The 26,027-nt window shown below is 36.2% G+C and overlaps 1 protein-coding gene across 4 annotated transcripts in view; it reads left to right on the forward strand.

Moving 5' to 3' along the window:
* The first annotated feature begins 9,641 nt into the window (after positions 1 to 9,641).
* PCYT1B (phosphate cytidylyltransferase 1B, choline) overlaps positions 9,642 to 26,027 on the forward strand; it is a 104,470-nt gene continuing 88,084 nt past the window's right edge. For 3 of the 4 annotated variants that reach the window (XM_074233116.1, XM_074233123.1, XM_074233140.1), the window contains exon 1: positions 9,642 to 9,977. In XM_074233116.1, the coding sequence (XP_074089217.1) occupies positions 9,861 to 9,977 (117 nt within the window). In that variant the 5' untranslated portion in view covers positions 9,642 to 9,860. The remainder of the gene's footprint in view (positions 9,978 to 26,027) is intronic. The other variant, XM_074233149.1, reaches the window with a different exon arrangement.

Genomic DNA, 26,027 nt, shown 5'->3' on the forward strand with positions numbered 1-26,027 from the left:
AGTGGGATGAACACTTCCATAGTGGTTTTTTTGTTTTTGTTTTTTTAGTTTTTGTAAGGCAAATGGGGTTAAGTGGCTTGCCCAAGGCCACACAGCTAGGTAATTATTAAGTGTCTGAGGCCGGATTTGAACTCAGGTGTTCTAAACACTCATAGTGTTCTAAACAGACCATCATCAATCAATGCAGAAGCCACTGACTGTTTACCACAAGTTGAAGTCAATCTATCTCTAGCTGAAGTTCTAACTGAAGAAGAGGTTTTGAATGTCATTAGACTCCTTTCAAGTGGCAAAGCAACTAGTGCCGATTCTTTTCCAACTGAAATATACAAGATGGATGGTCCATTGCTCATCCAAAAGTTGACTGAAATTTTCCAGATTGTATGGCATGATTAAGTTATCCTCCAAGAATTCAAGGGTGCCTCCATCATCCATCTCTATAAAGGTAGAGAATAGATTGTCCTGTGACAACCACAAGAGTGTTTTTCTCAGCCATTACTGCCAAAATTCATGCTAGAGTCCTCCTTAGTAGGTTGAATCTTCACATGGAAAATGGTCACTTACGTGAGAACCAGTCAATATGGTGTTTGCTGCCTGACAACTTCAGGAAGAATCTCAGGAGCAGAACAGAGGTCTGTATACAACATTCTTAGATCTGACTAAGGTCTTTGATATTGTCAGTCATGAGAACTGACAGAAAATATTGTCAAAATTTGGTTGCATAGAGAAGTTCATCAATATTATATGGCAATTTTATAATGGCATGTTTTCCCAGGTTCTGGATAGTTGATAATGCTCTCACAATTTCTTAGTCACCAATGGAGTGAAGCAAGGCTATGGCCTTGCTCTCATCCTTTTAAGCATGATGTTTTCAGTCATGTTATCAAATGACTTCACTGAGGATGAACATGGCATCAAGGTCAGTTACCATACTAATGGTAAATTCTTCAACATGTAGAGGCTACAAGCCAAGACCAAAGTGGAGTGAGTGGTGGTATATAATCTTCTGTTTGCAGATGACTGGGAGAGAAGAGTTGTGAGCAATGGTTATGTGCATAACCCTAGACCAGTTGAAGGATAATCTCCATTTATAGATGGACATGTGTTTAAGTAAAAACCATTCTTATTTAAGATGACAAATGATGAGAATAGTCAATGTAGGAGGGGTAGGGGAAATATATGCTCATTAGTGGATCATTGGTAGAGCTGTGAATCAGTATGATCATTTTGGAAAGCAGTTTGGTTTTATGTAAATAGGATGATTGAACTCTCCCTTTGACTCAGAGATTCTATCACTAGACTTGTGTGCCAAATAGGCCACTGATAAAAAGAAACATTTATAGGAACACTTTTTGTCAGATAAAAGAATTAGAAACAAAGTAATTGCTCAAGGAATTGGTGATGACTAAGCAATTTGTGATACAGAATTGTAATGGAATATTACTGTGCATTAAAAACCAATGAATATAATGAATTCAGAGAAGCATGGGAAAAGCTATGTGAACTGATGCAGAATGTATCAGAGTCACAAAAGTAAAGCCAAGAAAACAATATACTTAATTACTACAGCAATGTAAAAGAAAAAAAAACATTCATACACAAAAAGAATATTGTACAAGCATAGTTAGAAAGAAGAGATATGAGAAAACACCTCTAATATACAAGTTTTTCACATTGCAAATATTTTCAGATTTTTTTGATACATTGATGGGTTATGTAGATATTTTTGTTACTTTTTCTTTTTTTAATCTTTAAAAAATACTATTTGACACATATAGGATGATTCTCTGGAAAGAGAGAGAGAGAGAGGGATACTGAGGGAAATTATAGTGATGTAAAGAAAAAGGGACATCGGGGCGGCTAGCTGGCGTAGTGGATAAAGCACCACCCTTGGAGTCAGGAGTACCTAGGTTCAAATCCTGTCTCAGACACTTAATTAACTAGCTGTGTGGCCTTGGGCAAGCCACTTAACCCCATTTGCCTTGCAAAAACCTAAAAAAAAAAAGAATAAGGGACATCAATAAAAATGTATTCTAAAAAAAATCAGTCTTGTTATTTTTCAGTCATATCATATAAATGCCAAATAAGCAATAACAATATGAACATAAAGATTTTTCTAAATATCTTTCCTATAATATAGTGTAATAAAATATAATAATTTATTTTTTTCTTATAATATATAAATGTAGTTTTCAACATCCATTTTTCTTTTTTTTCTTCTTCTTTTTAGGTTTTTGCAAGGCAAATGGTGTTAAATGGCTTGGCCAAGGCTACACAGCTTGTGTGTAGGTACTCCTGACTCTAGGGACAGTGCCACCTAGCCACCCTTCAATATTCATTTTTATAATATCTTAAGTTTCAAAACTTTTCTCCCTTCCTCCCCTTCTTTCTCCCCTCCCCAAGATGGCAAACAATTTGAAGTAGGTTATACATGGAAATATATTTCCACATAATTCAAATTATGAAAGAAGGAACAGAAGAAATGGGAAAAGCCACAAAAAGCAAATGACAACAAAAAAGTGAAAATAATATTCTTCCATCTGCATTCAGATTCCATATGTCTAACTCTGGGTGTGGATAGCATTTTCCATCATGAGTTGGAATTGTCTGAAATCTTTGAATTGTTGAGAAAAGCTAAGTCAATAATGGTAGGTTATTGCCGTGTTACTTTTACTGTATACAGTGTCTCCTGGTTCTGTTCACTTCATTCAGCATCAGTTTATATAAGTCTTTCCAGGTTTTTTCTGAAATCTACCTGTTCATTATTTCTTTTAGCACAATAGTATTTCAATACATTCCTATACTACAACTTATTCAGCCATTCCTCAACTGATGGATATTCTGTCATAATTTTTTTTTACATTTAGGTCCTTTCCCCTTTTTTATGATCTCTTATATAGCCTAGTAGTAGTATTATTGAATCAAAGGTTATATATAGTTTGATTGCCCTTTGGACATAGTTCCAAATTGCCTACCAGAATGCCTGTATCATGAACAGTATAATTTAGAGATATGTTGCTGGAACTGTTCCTTGATAATATCTAAGTAAATCTAGAGAATCCTCAGCATTCCTATGTGTAAACAATAATCAACATAGTATGTTTGAAAGTTATCACATGGTTCATCTCCCCAGAAAGACATTCCCACTGAAGTACCAGAGTATCTGACATTCTCATCATTAAAGTCATTCCTTTAGGTCAAAACATTGCCTCCAGAACCTGTCAAAATACTCCACATTTCAGGCACATTAAACTATTATCACATCTGAGAAACATTAAATTTAGATGGGGATGTTACATAGAAAGGTTTGGAACAAATTTGTGCCAGAGAGGGCAGGCAGTCCAGGGTAGGTCATCACTATGGGGCCTTGAATAAAAGAAGGAAGTAAATATTAATATGATATTATAATCAGATAGGCACAGTCACAGAATTAGAAAGTGAATTCCTTGAGGTAAAGGACGTTTTTGACTTTGTATTTCCAGTGCTTAGTTTAGTGTCATCAATATAAGGATTTGCTAAGGACTATCTACCAGGTTGAATGCTGAGAATTCAGAGAAAAACAAAAAGACAGACCCTGTTCTCATGAAATTCACATTCCAAGAGGGAAGACAACATACAAACAATTATGTATAAATAAAGCTAGGATACACTAGAGAGCATCAATAGAGGGATGGCTCTGGCATAATGGGCTTCCAGGGATTTTAATCAGGATTTGAAGAAAGCCAAGGAAGCCAGGGAGGCAGAGATGAGAAGGGAAAGAATTCTAGGCAGAGGGGCCAACCAATGAAAATGCTTGGAAAAGGATGGTGGAGTACTGGATGTCGGTGATGGGGGGGAAGGGGAAGCGAGGGGAATAGCAGTGAATGTTTTTGGACTGATTGACTCACAAGGAAGTGGAGACTTGGAAGCAGGAAAGCAGTGAAGGGACAGTAAGAGAGCCAAATGAAATCCCTTTTGTGGCTGAGCAGCCACAAAATTTAAAGCAGCTCTGGGGAGACTGGTTACCTCCCGGGTGATTTTTCTTGTGTGTTTGGATCTGAGTGCTACAAAAGGACAATTATGGGGTAGTTATTATCTCTCTGATAGTCCCTTGGCTCAGGTAACTTTGAGATGAGTGGATCAGAGGACATTATTAGGGAACCATCTCTTGCTGTTGTTAACCTTGAGGAATAGATCCATCCCCATTCAAACTTTTTGGTGTTATCTGTTATCAAAACTTCAAGAAGTTCCTGGGCTCACTCAGTATACATAATAAAGTGTGTGTGGGGGGGGAGACAACCTGAATGCACATGCTGGAACACCAGACCTTCATGGATGCATTGCTCCACAGTGCTCCATTGTCTCTGTACCCACTAAGTAAGGTGTATGTGAAGGAGAAAAGGGTAAAGGGAGAGAGGAAAAAAATAGAAGTCTCTTAAGACTTCTTAACCTGGAGCCCATGAAATTTTCTCTTGAATAATGTTATTTTTAAAAAAAAAAATTCCAATTGTATGTAGTTTTTTCAATTTTCTTTTTTTAATTGATAAGTCTATTTTATTTTTCCAATTACATGTTATGAAAGTTTTTCAACATTCATCCACATGTATATGCAATCTGACATAGGTTATACACATACAATCATGGTAAACATGTGACCATATTATAGTTGTGCTATAAAAGAACCAGAACAAAAGGAAAAAAACATGAGAAAGAAAAATCAAAAAACAAATAAAAAACTGAAAATAGTATACTTTGATCTGCATTGATTCCATAGTTCTTTATCATGAACTTAAAAATAGAGTCCTTTGATAACTGTTTCCTCAATATATTTGTTTTCCTTTCTAATCTTTATATTTTGTTTTTCATGTAAAAAATATTCTAAGAAAGGGTCCACAGGTTTCATTAGATTACCAAGTTATCCATGATACCCCTCCTCCAAAGAGTTTAAAACCCCTACTATAAATAAATCCTCTGGTGACTGAATCCCCGGCCACATACTTTGGATATTGTTTCATTCTATCTTTGTATAGTTCAATCTCGGACTACATTGGAACTATGAAACTTGAAACTAAATTCTCAAAATGCACCAAATCTTCTATGCTTGGCTTCAGCAATCTTACAAATATTACTAAAACAGGCTAGTTTGAATATATAGCTTTCTCTTACTATTTAATTTTGTGAATTTTTTTTCCCACTGAAAAAGTCTTATGTACATGAAAATTGGATGGACAAGGATAAAAAATCAGCTACAAATTGACATTTAAGTATTTGTTTCATTCACCAATAATTGTTGTATTATACTCAAATCCTTTGATAAATGTGGTTTTATTTCATGCAGTCTTTCAGTCATAAGTCTGTGGACCTAAACTCCTTCAGGGAGGGAGAAAAATATGTTGACTACTCCTGTATGATGGAGTCTGCATTTGGAGATTTGATTAAGCTGAACTACATGTAAGATTGCTTGTAAATAAATAATTAGATAATAATTAAACAATAAGTGATTGTAAAGCACTTAGAAAGTAAAAGTGTTTATAAATACTAACAAGTAATAATAACAATAATTTCATCATGACTACACAGCTGCTGATGTTGATAAGTACAATTTATTCCAGCTAAGGGCAATTTTAATTTATGCAAAAAATGTTGCTGTCATAACTGTTTTGCTCAAGCAGAATGGAATGAAATGTTGTACTTAAGCTTTTTTATTATGTTATTTAAACTAGTTATAAATTATTTAGATTAAAAACATTTCTTTTAAGCACAATCTTACTCCCAGAGGTCTAAGAATATATTTATGTTCATTTTTATATTATTAATAAATTTGATTTATTAATACAGTGGGACATTAAGGTAAAACTAAGTGGACAAATGCAAGTTGGGGAATGACTAACTTAATAGAAAAAAATTAGGAGTCTTATTTTTCATGCTTCATTCTCTTCTTTACTCTGATCAAGAGGTGATCCTGTTCTTTGACATGGTAAACTCTTCTAGATGTATTTTTCATCCCATCTTCTCTGGTATCCTCAAGCAGAGTGATCCCATAATCAAACTTCCCCTTCACTTTAATCTAATTTTCATCATCTGTTGGTGCCTTCCCCTGCACTTGTTAAAAACCAACTAATTTATTTTTTAATTAACAAAAAATCTCTTTCCTATCCCAACCCCTTTGAAAAAGAAAAACAAAATCTTTATAACAAATAAGCATAGACAACTAAATCACATCATCCAACCCAAAAAATATGTCTCCATCTGTACCCTGAATCCATCACTTCTCTGTCACCAAATGAGTAACATCCTCTAGAATCCTATTTAGCCATTGTATTAATCATGGTTCTTAAGTCTTTCAAAGTTATTTATCATTATGATATTTTAGTTATTATTGTTTGAATTGTTTTGGTTCTTCTTGCTTCACTCCATATCAGTTCCTGAAAATCTTCCTAGGCTTCTCTGAAAGTATTTCCTTCATCATTTATTAAGGTAAAATAGTATTCTAACACTTCATATGTCTTAATTTGTTCAGTCAGTCCACAATGAATGGGTGTTCCCTTAATGTCTACTTCTTTGCCACTGGAAAAAGAGCTTTTATAATTTTTTTTAATTTATGGGTTCTTTTTCTCTTTGATATCTTTGGAATACAGACTTAGTAGTGGTAATATTGTTCCAAAGGGTATGTACTATCTAATAACCTTTGGGATATAGTTCAAATTGCTTTCCAGAAAGGGTAGATTAGTTCGTAGCTCCATCAACAGTGTGTGAATGTATTTACTTTCCCATTACTCCTATAGTACTTATCATTTTCCTTTTTTGTCAGCTTTACTTGTGAGGTAAAAATTTAGAGTGACTTTAATTTGAATTTCTTTAATTATTGGTGATTTGAGACATTTTAAAAGTATAGCTACTGATAGTTTGGATTATTTCCTTTGAAAAATTTCTGTTCCTATCCTTTTCTTTTGTTTTTTAGGTTTTTGCAAGGCAATGGGGCTAAGTGACTTGCTCAAGGCCACACAGCTAGGTAATTTTTAAATGTCTTAGTTCAGATTTGGACTCAGGTCCTCCTGACTCCAGGGCCAGTGCTCTATTCACTGCGTGACCTAACTGCCCCTTGTTCATATCCTTTTTTTATCATTTATTGATTGGGCAATGACTCTTACTCATACATTTGAATCACTTCCTTATACATATTTGAAATAAAACATTTATAATAAATTTGCTACAAAGATTTTTTATTCCTCAGTTACCTGCCTGTCCTCTATTTTTAACTGTATTAGTCTGGTTTGTGAAAAAAAAACCACTTTAATTTTAGATAATCAAAACTGTCCATTTTATCTTTTATGATCTTCTCTTTCAATGGTGATGAATTATTTCCTTATTCAAAGATCTAAAGGGTAATTTCTTCTTTTTCTCTCTCATTTGTTTTGATGTCATCATTTATGTTTAAGTCAAGTACCCATTTAAAGCTTATCTTGGTATATGGTGTGTGAGATGTTGGTCTTTGTCTAATAGGACAATTGCTTTTGGAAGCTGGGTGACCTCTTGGAGTGGAAAGATACTTCAAGTGGAGACCAATTAGAAGACCATTTCAATAATCAAGGAGAAAGGTGATGAGGATTTGAAGTAGGGTGATGGCTATATGAATGGACAGAAGGGAACTTATATGATAAATGCTGTGAAGCTAAAAATGACAAGATTTGGCATTACTCTTTTAGATGCTGAGACTAGGTTTTGAATCAGAGATCCTGGGTTTGACTCCCCAAACAACTACTTGTCCCTAATGTGAACCCAGACAAAGCACTTAATCTCCCTAGATCTCAGTTTCTTAATCTATAAAATGACAGGATTGGATTAGATGATCATTCAGTTCCATTCCATCACTAAATTGCATAATTCTCTGATTCTTCTCCTCCCTCCCCTCCCCTCCCCTCTTCTCCCCTTCTCTATTCTCCTGTCCTCTCCTCTTTTCTTCCCTAGTCTCCATTCTTCATATTTTTTTGAAAACTTCATTCACTCCTATAGTAATTTTCCAAGTCTATATTTCTAGTCCTGACCTTCTGAGTTCCAGATCAGTATATCAACTGTCTGTAGGACATCTCCACCAAGGTAGTCCAAATACAAGTCCAAAACTAAGTTTATTATCTATTTGTCTTTGGCTTGATTTTCTTCTTCCATTATTTCTGTTGGCTACCATTCACCTGTTCTCCCAAGTTTGAAGCCTTAGTGCCATCTCTGACTCTTTCTCCCTCCTTCCTCATGTTCAAATCTCACCTCTGATCTCACCTCTGCAATGACTCTTAAAACCATTCTCATTTCTTTGATCTGTACTGTCCCTCTGGAAAGATTCCTCTCTTCACTGATGATTCTTTCCCCCATGCTACTTTGGGAGACTCCTTTGCCACACTTCACCTCACTTTCACCTCCATTCTTTCTGAATTATACATCCTTCTCCTTTTCTTCTGCATCATTCCTATTGAGGTATCTTTCCTCTTTCCTCACTATACTTTCCAGCACTCCCTACATGTGTTATCTTCCCCCATTAGAATATAAACTCCTGAGCAGCTAGGTGGTGCAGTGGATAAAGCACTGGCCCCTGGAGTCAAGAGTACTTGAGTTCAAATAGGGCCTTAGATACCTAACAGTTACCTAGTGGCCTTGGGCAAGCCACTTAACCTCATTGCCTTGCCAAAAAAAACCTAAAAAAAAAAGAATATAAACTCCTTGAAGTCAGGGACTGTTAAATGCTTTTATTTTTATTCCCAAAATTTAACTCAACTTTTGACAAAAAGGAAGCACTTAATAAATGTACTCACTCTCTTCATTTATATGTCTGTTAACATATATATCCATTATTATCCATCTCTGTTGATATATATATATATATATATATATATGGTTTCATCTTTTCTCAAATATCATCTCTCCGTATATATACATATACACACACATATTTATCATTCCTCACATATTAATCTCTCCCTCCTTCTCTCTCTCTCTCTCTCTCTCTCTCTCTCTCTCTCTCTCTCTCTCTCTCTCTCTCTCTCCCCCTCTGAATGGCATTCAAATTTTCTACAACCTGGTGCCCCCTGTACCTTTCTATCCTTACTTCATAAAGCAGCAATTCATATCTCTGTTCTGCATATTAGACCACTTTTTGACCTCGTATTCTGCCATCTCCTCCATGCATTTTTTCCCTAATTCACCTAATCAATCAGCATTCCTCTGTCATGTCCTTCTGTAAATTTGCATTTGTCTTCATATGTCTAAGTGAAAGAAGTCCCCCTCAAAAAGCTCCATACACAGGAGGAGCTTACTAAATGTGTTATTGAATGCTAAGTTCAGTTTCAGGACTCTCAAAGGACGACATGCACACACACCTCCAAGGTCATAGTCATAGTTCTCATTTCATGAAGGGACATTCTGGTGTTTCCTCTCAGAGTAGCCTCGTTCATCTGAGCAGTTTCTTCTTATCTCAGTAGTGCAGCTATACTGCTTTCAGCCAGACTGACAGTCCTTTGCCACCAAATTAAAAAGAAGATACAAAAGCTCCAAGTTCTGCCCTGCCAATACAGCACATACCTCCAATGAAGTGGTACTATGATGACAGTAGCCAACCAGAGAGCATCATGCAAATGAGACTACTGTATCCTACACCAGCTGCTTCAGTGCCGACTCGTTGTTATAGTGATAAAGTGAGGCCTTGCTGCCTTGCGTCTCCTGGAAAGAAGGGGAAGGGGGAAAAAAACCAAACCACAAAACAACAAAACCCTTTAGTCCCTCCAGGGAAGGAAGAAAGAAGAAGGGGGGTGGGGGAAGTATGTGACAAAGAAAACATTTTCCGCCTGAAAGGAGAACAACAGAAGGGGTAAAGCTGCCGGGAGCATTCACTGGCCATGCCAGTGCTCACCACTGATGCTGAGTCAGAAACAGGTATCCCAAAATCCCTTTCTAATGAGCTTCCCTCAGAAACCATGGAGGAAATAGAGCACACATGTCCTCAGCCTCGATTGGTAAGTAAAGACAAAGGATGCATATGCATACGCGTTTCTATACACGTGTACATATATGTTGAAATATGTATATGCATTTTCTCTCTCGGCATATAAATTTTTATTCACAGAGGGATTCGTTGTAGTCTCTTAGCAAGGGAGGAAAGCAATGCTTAGAGGATTTTCGTAAATGAAAATCCAGACTACAATCTAATGCTATCCAATACATCGATACAGAGAGGTTTTTAGCTTATAAGGAACTATTGTATTGGCTGTGTGAGAAACTGGGTTTGTGTTTCTGTGGGGTATGTCTTTATGTGGGGTATTCACTTCTGAAGAGAAACGGATACCGAGTAATTTTTGAACCGGCATTTCCTTTATCTTGGGGAAATCCCTCATTAAATTCTGAATCGGAGCAAAGGTGTCCATCCTCCCTGATGGTGTGCCTAATGCTAATTTGGGAAAAAGAAAAGAAAGACATAGAGGCAAAACTTCTACATTCATCTCAAAAAAGAAAACAACCTCTCAAAGCTGCATTCTAAATGGTGTGACCATGGCACCTGGATCTGAAATGAGTTGTGAGAGATTTCCAGAGTACCCTATCAGAGTTTCACTTCAGGTAGTTGGAACTGGGGGAAGCTATATTTGTAGGAGAGCTGTATTAATTTAACAATGAATACACTAAAATAATATGTTCTAAGATATCAGAATGGAGGGAGGGCATCCTTTTATCTATGTTCTCCTGAATTTGGTCAACTACTCTACTGCTGTTCAGGATCCCTATCCAAGATTTGTAGGTTCATTCTGCATGACCCCAGAGTGAGGCCTTGCTCCCTACAAATTACTAAAAGGTAGGCTCACTTTCTATTGTCTGAAGTCCTGTAAAACTTTGGGTGGCCTTGTATTTCTTCTTTTCCTATTAAATAGTGGACATGTGATATCAGTAGCTTTCTCCCTTGAAAATTAAGTACAGACATAGGATCATACATTTTAGAACTGGAATCTGGTTTTAGACCATTGTTAGTCTAATCCCCTCATTTTACAGATGAGAAAACTGAGGCCCAGAAGGTATTGGATATCTATGGTATGTGCTCAAGTGGAAATAATTTTTAGAATTTTCTGAGGTAACTTGTACTATAAAAACCCCCAAATTAATAAATGTTCATAAACTTAAAGTCTAGCCCCAAAGAGGATGTAAATTTCCTAATAAAGATTCAACTATAGATTTAAAATAATTTTGTGTAAATCAAGGAATAATGGGAAAATATTATGCTAGAGATCTATGTTCCTTATTCTTTACTCTTTTGGAGGCTCCATGAGATTGCCACGTGTTTTTTTAGGGTATCTTATTCTGTGTTGTCAATAAGGAAATCCCTGTCACTTCATCAGAACATTATGGTGTGATGCTACATGGTCCCCATGCCAGCATAGACCCCATAAATGGAGAGAGATTGCTAATTCATTAGATTGTAATACTTTTTCAATAGTTTAGAACATGAAAATAGAATCAGACGGATGCTAGAAGTCATTTATCTAATTAATCAGATTTTTAAAAAAAATCTACACTGATGTTTAAATAACCCTTCCTAAATTACAGGATAGCAGTAAAAAGGCAATTGTGGCAATACTTCAAGTTGGTGTCCATACTGCTCTTTCATCTACTTTTTTTGGGGGGGTTTTGCAAGGCAATGGGGTTAAGTGATTTGCTGAAGGTCACATGATTAGGTAATTATTCAGTGTCTGAGGCCAGCTTTGAACTCAGGTCCTCCTGACTCCAGGGCCAGTGCTCTACCCACTATGCCACCTAGCTACCCCCCATCTACTTTTAAAAGAATTGCCTGTGAAAAGGAGAGAAGGGGGAGGGAAATCACTTTCCAAGTCAGAGACCAATTATTCATGTTGTTCATTATTTTTGGTGTCTTCTCCTTCTTTTCCTTCCTTCACCCACATTTAAGCTATTTTATTACACTCTAGTTTTTCTACCTGACGGGTAAGTGAGGGAAAAGAAAGTGAGACACAACTTATTTTATTTCTTATTAGCAGCTCTAATTTAAGACAAAGAGGGTAAAAGAAGTTATATCTCTTGGCTAAACTGATTACTTCCAGTAACCTATCTGTATTTCAATTTTCTAATGTTACCATAGGTAATTAAAATTTGGCATTAATTGAATAGGGGCTATAGTCAATAGAAAATCATGTTCAACCTTGATGTGCTTGAAAGAGAAAATAATCTGGATTTATTTCCAGATCTTTCAATTTGGAGAAATTATTTTCCCTCTCTGGGTTTAGTTTTCAAATCTATAAACTAAGTAAGCTAGAATAGATATTCTTTGAAATCCTTTCCTTTATAAGAGAATTTTATTTGCCAATGTAGAACTATAGTCTTAAAGAGCATGGTATTTGTTGTTCAGTCATTTCTGTCATTTCCAACTCTTTGTGACTCCATTTGGGGTTTTCTTGACAAGGATACCATTTTGCCATTGGTTTGCCAAATGTTTGCCATTTCCTTCTCTAATTCATTTTGTAGATGTGGAACTGAGGCAAAGAGGGTTAAGTGACTTGCCCAGGGTCATACAACTAGTAAGCATCTAAGACAGATTTGAACTTAGAAAGATGAGTCTTTCTGACTTCAGGTCCAGTACTCTATCCACTGCACCACCTGGTTGCCCCAAATGAGCATACTCAATCTTTAAATTTACACTTTATATTTACAATACATTTTTATGTATTTATAGGATGCAAACAGATCATAGAACATAGAGATAAAAGATAACTTAGAGATCATTGAGTCTAACCCCTTTATTTTACATGTTTCAGTGTTAAAGGATTGATGTGATGGTCAGGGTGTCTTTGACTTATTGCCCACATAGGTTTCCTTCTCTATTCTGAAGGTAGTATCAAAGGATCTATAATTTTCCTTTGCTAACTCTGAGCCCCCATCCAAAGACAAGGTTTCTGATAAAACACTTCAGTGTTATATTCATCTCTATCTCTTTTCTGGGAATGCTTCTCCTCAGTTGCCTCCTCTCAAATATATTTTCTTATGTAGATCCTGAATAGCAAATGCCAGAGGTTAATGCTAATTAAAAAAACACAAAGTAAAAATTTAAAACAAATAAAGATAAATCATCTCCTCACCCACCATCCTCCATGCCCAGAGGAAAAGGTTTTCAACTCCCATGAAGATAATCAAGGAGGAAAAGAGATACAGGGATTATTGCCTTGGGGAATCTATAGTCTAGCAGGAGGGGGAGATGAGAGGAATTGTTCAGTAACATTACCTCTCTTCATCCTTTTAAAATGCTTCCTTTCTGAATCATTCTTTATAATACATAAAGAGATTACCTGGTGTGGCCACATCTTTTACATTTATCTTAAAATCTCATTGTTCTTTCTGTTGTTAGGCCTTTGGCTTTTGAGGACCACTCCTTTACTTTATACCCTAAACAAATGGGGTTTGTTTGGGTATAGTTGTTCATAATCCCAAATTCCAGAAAACTCTCTAGTAACTTGAGATTTAAATTACATACAATATGTATTACATATATATCATAGCAGTAATACACATTCATAAATGCAAATATGCACTCTATCTAATGCAAACACCTAATAAGAGGCCATGAATAAATAATAGCAAATAGGCAAATAGATAAAAAGTAACATTATGCAATATATTTATGGTACACAAATATTCAAGAAGTACCACATACATCAAAGAAAATATACAATTACATGTAGGACATATCTTACTTAGGTAAACAATAGTATTGTCATCTCATTATATATGTAACTATTTCTTCAGTTTCCCCTATAATATCATGTTAGTCTGGTCATAGATCTGGGTCTCCTGTGATTTGTTGACCTATCTACCCCTGTATCTGATGGTATGTTGATGGTATAAGCTGCTCATCTTCTTTATCAACATCATTGTCCTCCATCCCTAAATTTGAACTTGTGGAAGAATTTACACTGTCCAGAAATGTTACTGTATTTAATAAACTGTCTCTGTAACAAAAGTCTTTCTATAACTGAAATTCTAGGCAGAAAAGGTCTTATTGTGGGTTCAATCCTCACCCCCTAATTGAACTGGTGGTCCATTGTTACATATAACATGTCAAGCCATCATCACATGAAACATCTAAGTCAACATTTGATTCAGAGAGTCTGGAAAAACTGTTAGTTTCTTATCTCCTTTATGTTCAACCATCAGTCTATTGAATTTTTCTATCTGCAATAAGTGATATCAGTGTATTGTCTTTCTGCAACCCCTACCAGGTTCTGGGGTTAATCTGAAAATTGGCCACTTTCTTTTTTTTTTTTTTGCAAGGCAAACGGAGTTAAGTGGCTTGCCCAAGGCCACACAGCTAGGTAATTATTAAGTGTCTGAGGCTGGATTTGAACTCAGGTACTCCTGACTCCAGGGTTGGTACTCTATCCATTGTGCCACCTAGCCATCCCATAAAATTGGCCACTTTCAATCAATCAATCAATAAACTTTTATTAAGATTCTACTCTAGGCTAGATGCTATGCCAAGCTTTGGGTATACAAAAAAAAAAAAAGACAAAGGATAGCCCCCTGCCATCAAGGAGCTCTCAATCTAATGGGGGAGGTATCATGCGAACAAATAAATACAAAACAAACTATGTGCAGGATAAATAGAAAATAAATAACAGAGGGAGGACAAAGGGAAGGTTTCCTGTAGAAGGTGAGATTTTAGTTGGGACTTAAAGAAAATCACAAGGTCAGGAGGAAGTGCATTGAAGGAATAGAGGACAGTCACAGGGAATGTCTAGAGCTGAAAGATGGAGGCAGACTTGTTAGAAGGCTATTGCAATTATCCAGCTGTGAGATGATGAAGGTTTGCACTAGAGGGGTGGCAGTATGAAAGGAAAGAAAGGAGTGTATATGGGAGATATTGCAAAAGTTTTAGTCTCTTTCTTTCCAACTATGCATGAAATAGCTTTCTATGAACTTGTGAACAAAAGGAAAAAAAAACCTGTCTCCTTATTTAAAGTCTTGGCCATACAATCCAACCTTCTGAATTTTATCACTTCTTTCTGTCAACACTTTTCTGAGCTGATGTTGTAGTAAAGTGGATATTCTTTTGAGAGATGTATTATCTCCACCTTCAGAGATGCCAGAAACCAAGTTAAAAAACTGGGGGAAGTTCTCACCAAACATCAGCTGGTATGGCATAAAGCCTCTGTCATTATTCCTTGAAGAAGTGTATTTTTGTGAAATGTGTGTGTGTGTGTGTGTGTGTGTGTGTGCATACACTAAGAATGCTATATGTTGACTCCACTGAGATTTTTAGTTCTAGTTTCAGGGTCTCCAATTCATCATTATGCAGATAACTTTTTTAGGTTTTTTTTTTTAGGCTTTTTTGCCAGGCAATGGAGTTAAGTGGCTTGCCCAACGCCACACAGCTAGGTAATTATTAAGTGTCTGAGGTCTAATTTGAACTCAGGTACTCCTGACTCCAGGGCTGGTGCTCTATCCACTGCACCACCCAGCCATCCCAGCAGATAACTTTTGAAGATAATAAAGTATTGTTCTAGACTTCCTGTTGCCAGCCAAAGTTAACAGCTTATTAAGTGGTATGCTCTCAAAGTTTCTTCCTTGATCCAAATAGATCCTATCAGGAAGTTCAGACAGTGAGACATATTTTCCTCATAATCCTTTAATGATGATGGAATTTTTCTGGTTCTTAGTTGGATATGCCTATACAACCTCTATTATATAGTATGTACATCTCAACCAAAAGGTGGCCTATCAACAAGTATTTATTAAGCCCCTACTATGTATTAGATATTGTCCTATGCACTTGGGGTACAAGTACAAAGAACTGATTCTATTCCTACTAGCAAAAGAGCCTATATTCTTTTTTTCTTTCTTTTCTCAAAGGTTTTTGCAAGGCAAATGGGATTAAATGACTTGCCCAAGGCCACACAGCTAGGTAATTATTAAGAATTATTAAGTGTCTGAGGTCAGATTTGAACTCAGGTACTCCTGATTCCAGGGCCAGTGCTCTATCCATTGTGCTACCTAGCTGCCCCTAAAAGAGCTTATATTTTAGTGGGGTATGTATGAATATATGTATATTTATATACACAAAATATATTTATATATCTTCAATATATATGAAGAATGAATATTCATAAATGTATACATATATCTATATCTATATGCATTTTTATTGAACAGTTGTTTGTTCAACTTTTTGTAACCCCATTTGGGGTTTTCTTGGAAAAGATCCTGGAGAAGTTTTTCATTTCCTTCTTTGGTTCATTTTACAGATGAGGAACCTAAGGCACACAGGATTAAGGGAGTTGCTCAGGAGGATCACATGGATTAAGTGTCTGAGGGTAGATTTGAACTCAGGAAAATAAATCTTCTTGACTTAGGACTCATACTGTTATCACTGAACCATTTGTCTGCCACACACACACATACACACACACACACACACACACACACACACACATACACATACATATTCATTATATAGATGCATATATGTATATATGTCTACATGAATATATTCAAAGAATTTAAATTCAGAGAAATTTGGGAGGGGGAATTAGGAAAGGCTTCCTAGGGAAGATGGTGCTTTAGCTGTAATTTAAAGAAAAAGAAGATCTCTTTGAAGTGAGGGAGAGAAAGAATACATTCCTAGTATCTGGAATGGCTAGCACAGACACAGAGATCAGAGATGGAGTGCTGAGTGTGAGAAACAGAGAGAGGACCAGTTTGGCTAGATAGCAGAGTGCAGAAAGGAGAGTAATGTCTAGTGAGGATAGAAAGATAGTTTGGGGCCAAGTTGTATGGGGATTTAAAAATCTAAATGGAGAGGTTTCTATTTTATCCCTAGAGACATTAGGAAGCTAGGGCAGTCACATGGTTAGATATGTACTAAAGGAAAATTACTTTGGTAATAGATTGCAGAATAGACTGGAATTGGCAAAGAACAATTAGGAAGCTGTTTCAATAATTTGGGTGAGAGATAATGAAAGCTTAAACTAAAGTGGTAGATATGTGAATGGGACAGCTAGGTAGAGTAGTGTATATAGATCCTGGAATCAGAAAGACCAATATTCAAATACGATCTAAGACATTTACTAGCTGTGTGAACCTGGGCAAGTCTCTTAACCCTGCCTGCCTCAGTTTCCTCAACTAAATAATGAGATGGAGAAGGAAATGGCAAATTACTTTAGTATATTTGCCAAGAAGGGGTTTCAAAGAGTTGAATATGACTTGAACAACAACAACAAAGACAGGTGTAAATGTTGAGAAGGCATGAGAGATGTTAAGGTAGAAATGATAAGATTATTTCAGAAAGAGATAGAAGGGAGTCGATATTTTTTAAGTGCCTATTATGTGCCAGGGGATTTACAAATATTATATTATTTGATCTTTACAACAACCTGAGAGGAAGGTGCCAATATTATCCCCATTTTGCAGTTGAAGAAACTGAGGTAGACAGAGATTAAATGACTTGCCCGTGGTCACATAGCTAGAAAGGCCCCACCTTTGGATTCAAACCCAGGCCTTTCAGACTGCAGGCTCAGAATTCTATCTAGTGTACCATCTTGCTAACTCAAATTACATCTTTGAAGTTAGGGAGAGAGAAAAGTTCAGAAAAATGCCAAAGGTATGAATCTAGGGTACCTTATTATCTCTTTCTGTTGATAGAAAGTCAGTGCCAGGGGCAGCTAGGTGGCACAGTGGATAGAGTACCAGCCCTGGAGTCAGGAGGACCTGAGTTCGAATCTGGCCTCAGACACTTAATAATTACCTAGCTGTGTGACCTTGGGCAAGTCACAACCCCATTAAAAAAAAAATAAGTGCTGACAAGTTCCAGGGTTGACTGGTGCTTATGTTCTCTAAGTATGTGGCACTCTTTGGTAGTACTTTCCTTTTTACACAAGATTCTGTAATTTAACACTTTTCTGTCATGTCTTCTGCCATTTGGGGCTGGCAAAATGTTTCTTAGCAGCCATGAGTCCTCTCTTGACCTATATGCTCAAAAAAATTTGAGAAGACAGTGGGCTACAAAATCTTTTTGGTGGCCCAGAAAAGGAACATGTTCTCCTGATTATCACAATTGGTAAAGGTTTTATAAGTGTGTGTATGTGTGTGTGTGTGTAAAACTTTCAGGGCTATAGTGAAGCTGCTTCTTGATAACCATGTGAGGAATGACTGACAATGTAGGACAGTATACTGTTGCACAAGTCCAACACTCAAGAACCAGTCCCTTACGTACAAAGGGAGAAAACTGATGTCCAAGGCTAAACTCAGAAAAAAGAATTCAAAGGGGAAGAAGGGGCCATTGTTAAACTTGTATTTCTTCCATAAGTAGAGTAATCCTCTGCAGTGTTTAGCAGGGCTCCTATATACACCTGGGTTCAAATTCCACTTTTTATGCTTATGCAAATGAAAAAAACTTAGCTGAATGACTCCACTCCTTGAGGAGTGGAGTCATTCAGCTAAGTTTTTTTCATTTGTGAAATAAAAGAGTTGGATTTGATGATCCTTTTAATTCTAGAGCTATGGTCCTCTCCATATACCATTCATAACTCTAGGAGTAGGCAAAAAAATCTGAGAAGACAGTGGTCTATAAAGTCTTTTGGTTGACCCAGAAAAGGAACATGTTCTTCTGATTATCACAATTGGTAAAGGTTTTTGTAAGAATGTCTCTCTCTCTCTGTTTGTGTGTGTGTGTGTGTGTGTGTGTGTGTGTGTGTGTGTGTGTGTGTGTGTGTGTGTGTTTATTTCAACTCAACCTCTGCACATAGTATCTTTTCAATGATGAACCATCCTGTCTAATTTAATAAAGTTATTTAAAAGTGGCATGTGAGAGCTGCTGCTAATGGCAGCTAGAACATATCAATAGAATATGATTTGAAAACAATGAGAATACTAATAATACAAATAAATACTAATAAATGGATAACAAACTAGACAGCACCTTAATGCCTTACAGGAATGAAGACCTTGACAGCAGAGGAGTAAGAGTAATAAAAATAATGCTTAGGAAAAATGTTTGTTTATATTGTATTGATTAGATCAATAGATCCAAGAAAAAAGCTTTTGACAAAATACAACATCCATTTTTGTAAAGTAAAAAAAGCACTAGAAAACATAAGAACAAATGTTTCTTTTCTTAAGATGACAAATAGTATATAGCTAAACCCACCATTATTTGTAATAGAGATATACTAGAATTCTTTCCAATTTAGGGATGAAACAAGGTTATTCTATTGTTACCACTTTTATTTGACAAGGTACTCAAAAAATTGGCTATCACAATAAAATAGGGGAAAGAAATTGAAGACAAGCCCACTGGTAAAGAAGAAATAAAATTACCACATTTTGCTGAATTAATGGTATTTTTTTTTAACAAGGCAGTGGGGTTAAGTGACTTGCTGAAGTTCACACAGCTGGTAATTATTCAGTGTCTGAGGACATTTGAACTCAGGTCCTCCTGACTCCAGGACCAGTGCCCCATCCACTGTGCCACCTAGCATCCCCTATAATGGTATTCTTACAGAACACTAAAAAATGAGCTAAAATCACTGAAAATTCATAGCTTCAGAAAACTTTAAGTTAAAAAATAAATTCATACAAATTACTAATATTCTTATCTGACACCAGTAAAATTCAAGAGGAGGAGACAAGAAAAAAAATACTTTAAAATCTACCAACAGAAATAACAATTTTGTAACAAATTTCTTTGATAAAGGCTTTATTTCCAAGATATCTAAGGAACTTATTCAAATTTATAAGAAAAAGAGCCATTCCCCAGTTGATAAATGATCTAAGAGTTTAAATATGGAGTTTACAAGGGAAGGATCCCAAACTATTTATAACCATATGTAAAAATATTCCAAGTCACCACTACAGAAATGCAAATTAAAACAAATTTTAGATTCCACCTCACAATAGAATGCTAAGAAGAAGAAGCCAAAAAAAAGAGAATCATAAATGTTGGAAAATAGGCACACTGATGCTCTGTTGGTGGACCAAAATGGTAGAATCATTCTAGAAACCAATTTTGCATTATGCACAAAAATTACTGAATGATGTATGCCTTTTAACTCTTTTTAATTATATCACTGCTAGGTGAGCTTTTAACCAAAATAGATAAAAGAACAAGAAAAAAGTTTTTATTGAACAAAAACTGGTTATAACAGCTTTTTTTCTCAGTGGCAGAAACTAGAAACTAAGGGAATCTCTATCAACTGAGAAACGACTGAAGAAATTGTGGTATGTTAATACTTACTATTAGCTCATGGTTTGCTGGTAAATGTTTAAAACTAGTCTTTCAAAAAAAGGTAGGCACAACACACTTCCAAGGTTAACCTGAATTATTTACATTTTTGTCAATTTATAAGTCTTGGCAATCAACAAAATAATACTCCAACCCTAATTTTTAGTTTGCCATTTTTCAAGCAAAAATGCTCACAGTTAACACAGATAACAAATAATTTTTATAATATACTTCAAACTGACTCTACCACACCCTTGATTCTGTTGTAGGAGATAAATTACTTCAAAGATTCTATATGAACTGATGTAGAATGAAGTAAGCAGAACCAGAATAGCAGTTTATACTCTAACATTGAGATTATAAAAATGAATAATTTTAAGGACTTTAAAAAACTTATTAAGAATGAAATGAACAGAACAATTTATATAATAATGATACTATAAAAATAAGCAAGTCTGAAAATTGTAAAAACCATGATCAATAAAATGACCATTCATGATTCTGGGCAACCAATAATGAAACATGTTTTTCAATAGAACAATACATATATTTTTTTTGAATAGTCATTGAGGGAATTTGTTTTGCTTGACTACACATATTTATTAAGAGAAATTTGCTTTTCTTTTTTTTCCCCAGAAGGATAGGGTTGGAAAGGAGATAAAATTTATTTCTATTTTGTAAAGAATAGAGAGGTTTGGGGGGAGGGTGCCATAAATAAGAAATGTTGCATGAAGTTTCAGATGAGAGGTCACTATATTATGTAGTACTTAATTGTTTTATGTTGTTACAAGAGAAGTAATATATAGAAATAGTCTATAAATGTAATGTAAAAACAAAGCATGTGAATAAATTTATTTAAAAAAAAGGAAGATATAAGACAAAATCATGAAAAATTATCCAGTATAGCAAAAAGTTAGGGAACTAGAAGTTCTAGAGAGATTTTATCACCAATACTCTGCCTTGAAAAAGATTCTGCCAATTCTCTTTAATTGCAACAGTCTTTATTCTAGTCAGGTGACTCAGAATCTAACTTCCTGAGAAGAGAAACTCTTGGGTGTGATGCAATGATTGCTCTTAGAGGAAAGCAGAGGTGAAAGTTAGATCCTTGAAGACGAGTCTGTGTTCTTTATTACTTTAAACTCTCGACAATGTCTAGTATAGTGTTTTACCCAAAATATATCCACAACAAACCTGTAATGACCATAGATTTATTTGGGGGATGATCTTGAACCCTCTATGAGGACTTCCTCTACTGTAAAATGGAAACTAAAATTCAAGTAAGCAACAACTTAGGAAGTGCAGATCTGTCACAAAAAAGACTAAAATGGTCCTTGAAATAGGTTGTGTCAATACTCTAGATTAGCACAAATTCATTTTAGGCTGTGCTTCAAAAGAGAGCTGTGTGTCAAGATACTGTGATCTTAGATAAGGTGCAATAGGGCAATCAATAGATGGGAGGTTGACACAGCAGATCCGAACTCCCAAGGGAGGAGCTCCTTTTTTTTTTTAAAGCCATTTCTTTTTCCTTTTCCACTACCTACTTAAGCATTGCAGCCTGTGACCTGTTTGGGAGGTCTGGGTGGGAGTCAAGAGGTATTGAGGTTTGGTATAATGACTGCTTCAACTTCAAAAGTTAAAAAAAAATTTCCAACTCCTGGGTATTGCCCCTTTGGTATGTTAGTTAAAATTTAATTTTTTTTAAAAAATAGACTTCCTTTGGTATTTATTTTTTAACTTGACCTTTACTTAGGAATGATAATTAGTCATATTTCAGTTGATCTTAATCAGATACAAAACTCATTATTTATAGGTTACTAATACAATAAAAGTAGAGCTTTGGGACATGAAACTATCAGCGACTCTTATTGCTGCTCCTCCGTTTTGTTTAATTACTATCTCCCTTCCCTCATCTGGTTTTACCATATGCAATAATTCTTTCTGCAAGAAGTAATTTAAATAAACTAGAATAAAATGATGTGGAGACATTCAGAAAACATTTTTTATAGGTGAAATCATCTAGTTCAATTCCAGTGCATTACAGATAAGGACCCAGAGAGAGGAAACCACTTGTCCAGGAATTCGCATATAGATTATGACAAACCTGGGACATCCTCAAAAACAAAATACACTCCTTTCACATTTTCAACTATTCAGGATCTTTGTCTTCAAGTAAATTGTCTCTCTTTTGGACTCCATTCTCATATTATCAATTGATTTTTGGTCATCTCAGATGGTATGTCCCAAACAGAACTCATTATCTTTTCCCTAAAACCTCCCTTTCCTCAAACATTTTTGTTTCTAGTAATCACCTACCTACCAGCCACCCAAGTTTACAACCTTGGTGTCATCTTCAGTTCTTCATTAATACTTACCCCTGGGATCAAATTGGTTGCCAAGGCTTAGTGCTTTTATCTTTACAATATTTATCAAATATGTCCCCTTTTCTCCACTCATACAGTCACCACCCTGGTGGATATTTCTGGATGAGAGCCTTCTGGATGGGCTCCCTGCTTCAATTCTTTCCACTCTAACTAATCCATCTGCTCAATGACCAAAGTGATTTTCCTAAAGCTCAGGAATGACCAAGTCATCTCCCTTACTAAATAAACTCTGGTGGCTCCTTATTATGGCCAGAATCAAGTATAAAATTCTCTATTTGACTTTAAAAGTCCTATACAACTTGTTCCCTTCCTTCCCTTTTAATTTTCTCTTTCTTTATTCCCTTCACAAGCTCTACCATCTAGCAGCTTTGACCCTCTTACTATTTCTCATACAGAACAATTCACCCACCTTTTGACTTGTTAGTGAGTGTCCCCATGCCTAAAATATCTTCCTCATTTCCATCTACTGGCTTCTCTGGTTTTCTTAAAGGTTCAGTTCTAGTTCTGTCTTTTTTCTGGAGATGTTTTCCCCCCTCATCATCTGGTCCTCCACCCCTTGCCCCTGCTATCCCAGTACCTTTACTCTAACTTTCACTAACACTGCATATAACTTGAATGTACAATTTCTTTTTTGTGATGTTGTCTCCTCCATTAGTATGTGAGCTCCTAAGGGCAGTTAAGTGGTGTAGTGGATAGAGCACTGACCTTGGAGTCAGGACGATGGGAGTTTGAATCTAGCCTCAGGAACTTACCACTTACTAGCCACTTACTGTGTGACCTTGGCCAAGTCACTTAACTCATTGTCTCACTTTCAAGGTCATCTCCAGTCATCTTGACTCATATCTGGCCACTGGATCCAGATGGCTCCAGAAGAGAAAGTGAGACTGGTGACTTAGCACAGCACCCCCTACTCAGATCCAATTCATTTGCTTATCATGGCATCACCTCCCTGATGTCATGGTCTTCTTCAAGAATGAAGGACAAACATTATCTTGTGAGCTACTTAGGGGACAGAAACAGTATTTTGGGTTTTTTGGGGGGGGTCCTAGTCAGTCAATAAACCTTTATAAAGTACCTACTATGAGCCAGGCTCTGTTCTATATATCTGAGAAACAGATATGAAAAAAGAAAGACAAACCCATTTTGAAGAAGGTACACAAACGGAAGCTATAAAATAAAGTGAGAAGCTTGGGAAGATCCCTGACCCAGGGTATAATGGAGAAGTCAAGGAAATTCTAAAGAAGCAAAGCTGGGTTGGAAATTCTGGCAGATACATATGTGTATGCATATATATATATATATATACACACATATATGCTATATTATTAAATAACTGCTTGAAGATCAGGTGCAATGCTCTTCCTAAAGCCTTCCCTGATGTCCCCAGTGGAAAATGATCTTTTTATCATTCCTTTGACCTAAAATACTTTGGATCTTCCCCTTTCTTTTGATCATATCAGTTTTGTTGTTGTTCAGTTATGTGTGGCAAAAGGAGTAGTTTGCCATTTTTCTTCTCCAGCTCATTTTACAGATAAACTGAGGTAAACAGGATTAAGTGACTTGCCCAGGATCAATCACAAAGTTAGGCAGGGTCTGAATACTGAGCACTAGCAAGTATTTGAATTCAGGTCTTCCTATCTCCAAATCTGGTGCCCTTTCCACTACATCCCCACCTGCCCATTTGACCATACAACCACATATTATTTTTAGGAAGTTTGGGAGACTGAACCTTAGATTTCATTGACAAGTGGAAATTTCAGTGAAGAAACTCCTACAAATGCAGATCAATACCTTCTTTGCAATTTGTAGTCCTAGGGAATTGTTTAGGGAAAGGTTAAGAAACTTAATCAGGGTAGCATAGTCAGTCAGAGATGTATCAGAGAAGGGACTTGAATCTGGGACTTCCTGATATGGAAGCCAGCTCCCTGTGCATGTTCAATCTGGTTTTTATTTTATTAGGCAAGGTCCAGGATGCAAGAAATCAAAGGGATGTCTATTTATCATTCAGATATAAATGTCTCATCTTCTAATGGAGAACTTATCAGTCATGGTGATGTGTCTTGATAGATGAGGTGTACAATGACAATAGACAATGAGGAGAACTGTAAGAGAAGTAACTTAACTTCCCCACTCCTACCAGTCATTTCTAAGGTTCTTGGCTTCAGGGTTCTAGTCTATTTAATATATGGCAAAGGTGATGGAGTTGGTTCCTCTTATGTTATCTGGCACCTGATGACTCCTATATGGCTCTCAACATCTTCTGCTGGTTGGAGCATCATCAGTCTCGTAATAAGTGCTCTGGCTTGAAACCTGAGAGAAACCCTGAGTTTTCCTCTCCTTTACTACTCTCTGATCTTTCCTCTCTTAAACATACATACATACCTGCTGAGTTCTGTTGATTCCAGGAGCATCATGAAATGGTGAGGTTATTAAAAATTTTTAAATCACAAGTGAAGTGCATAAAATGGGGCAAGTAACATGTTGAGTGATGGAGTTTTGTTGTTTTTTTTTTTTCTGGCAGAGGAGGGAGAAGCTGAGGGAAGAAACCAGATTTGTGGTTTCATTGGTGTAGAAAATTCTCAGTGAAGAACACCCCCCGCCCCCACCACAATGCAATTTGACACCAGCCTCTGCTGTAGCTAGCACCGGGAAGTTAAATGACTTGTCTAGGGTCACATAGTCAGGATGTGTTGGAATTGAGACTCAGGCCCAAATCTTCCAACATTCTATCCACTGCAACACACTTCTGGGTGAAAGTGAAATAAAATAAAGCGATCCCTGTCTTTATTGAACTTACTTTCTACAGGGGATGAAGGGGGTTGGGGTAGAAAGGTGATATCGCATCAGTATTTTGACTCCTTCAATTTAGTATTTCCTAATCTCATTGCCTTTATCATTATGGGAATGCATAGACTACCTACATCATAGAGTTGTCATGAGGAAAATGATTTGTTTAACTTAAAGACATCATAGAAATGTTAAATTATTGCATCCTTTTCTTGCATTTGTCACAAATCTGTCCTCTTCTTTCCACCCTCCCCTTAGTTCATAACCTTACTAGCTCTCCTCTAGACTGATGTGAATCTTCTAAGTCATCTTCCTGCCTTCACACTGCCCTTTCTTCAGTCAGTCTTTTACAAAGCTATCAAAATGATATTCTTAAGGACAGGATAGATTGTTTTATTCATCTGCTCAAAAAACCCCAATGTCGCCCTATTGCCTCTAAAAGAAAATGCAAAGTCCTTAGACCCTCTATAATCTGAATCCAACCCACCTTTCCAACTTTATTGCATATTATTTTGCTTTTCTGTGTTCTAGCCAACCTGGATTAATAGATGGGAAAAAATTCTCCAAATTTCACATACCATCTGTCAGCCTCCATGCATTTGTACAGGTCATCTCACCCTCCTTTCCACCCT

This window comes from Macrotis lagotis, chromosome 1 (assembly GCF_037893015.1).
Source record: "Macrotis lagotis isolate mMagLag1 chromosome 1, bilby.v1.9.chrom.fasta, whole genome shotgun sequence".
NCBI lineage: Eukaryota > Metazoa > Chordata > Mammalia > Peramelemorphia > Peramelidae > Macrotis > Macrotis lagotis.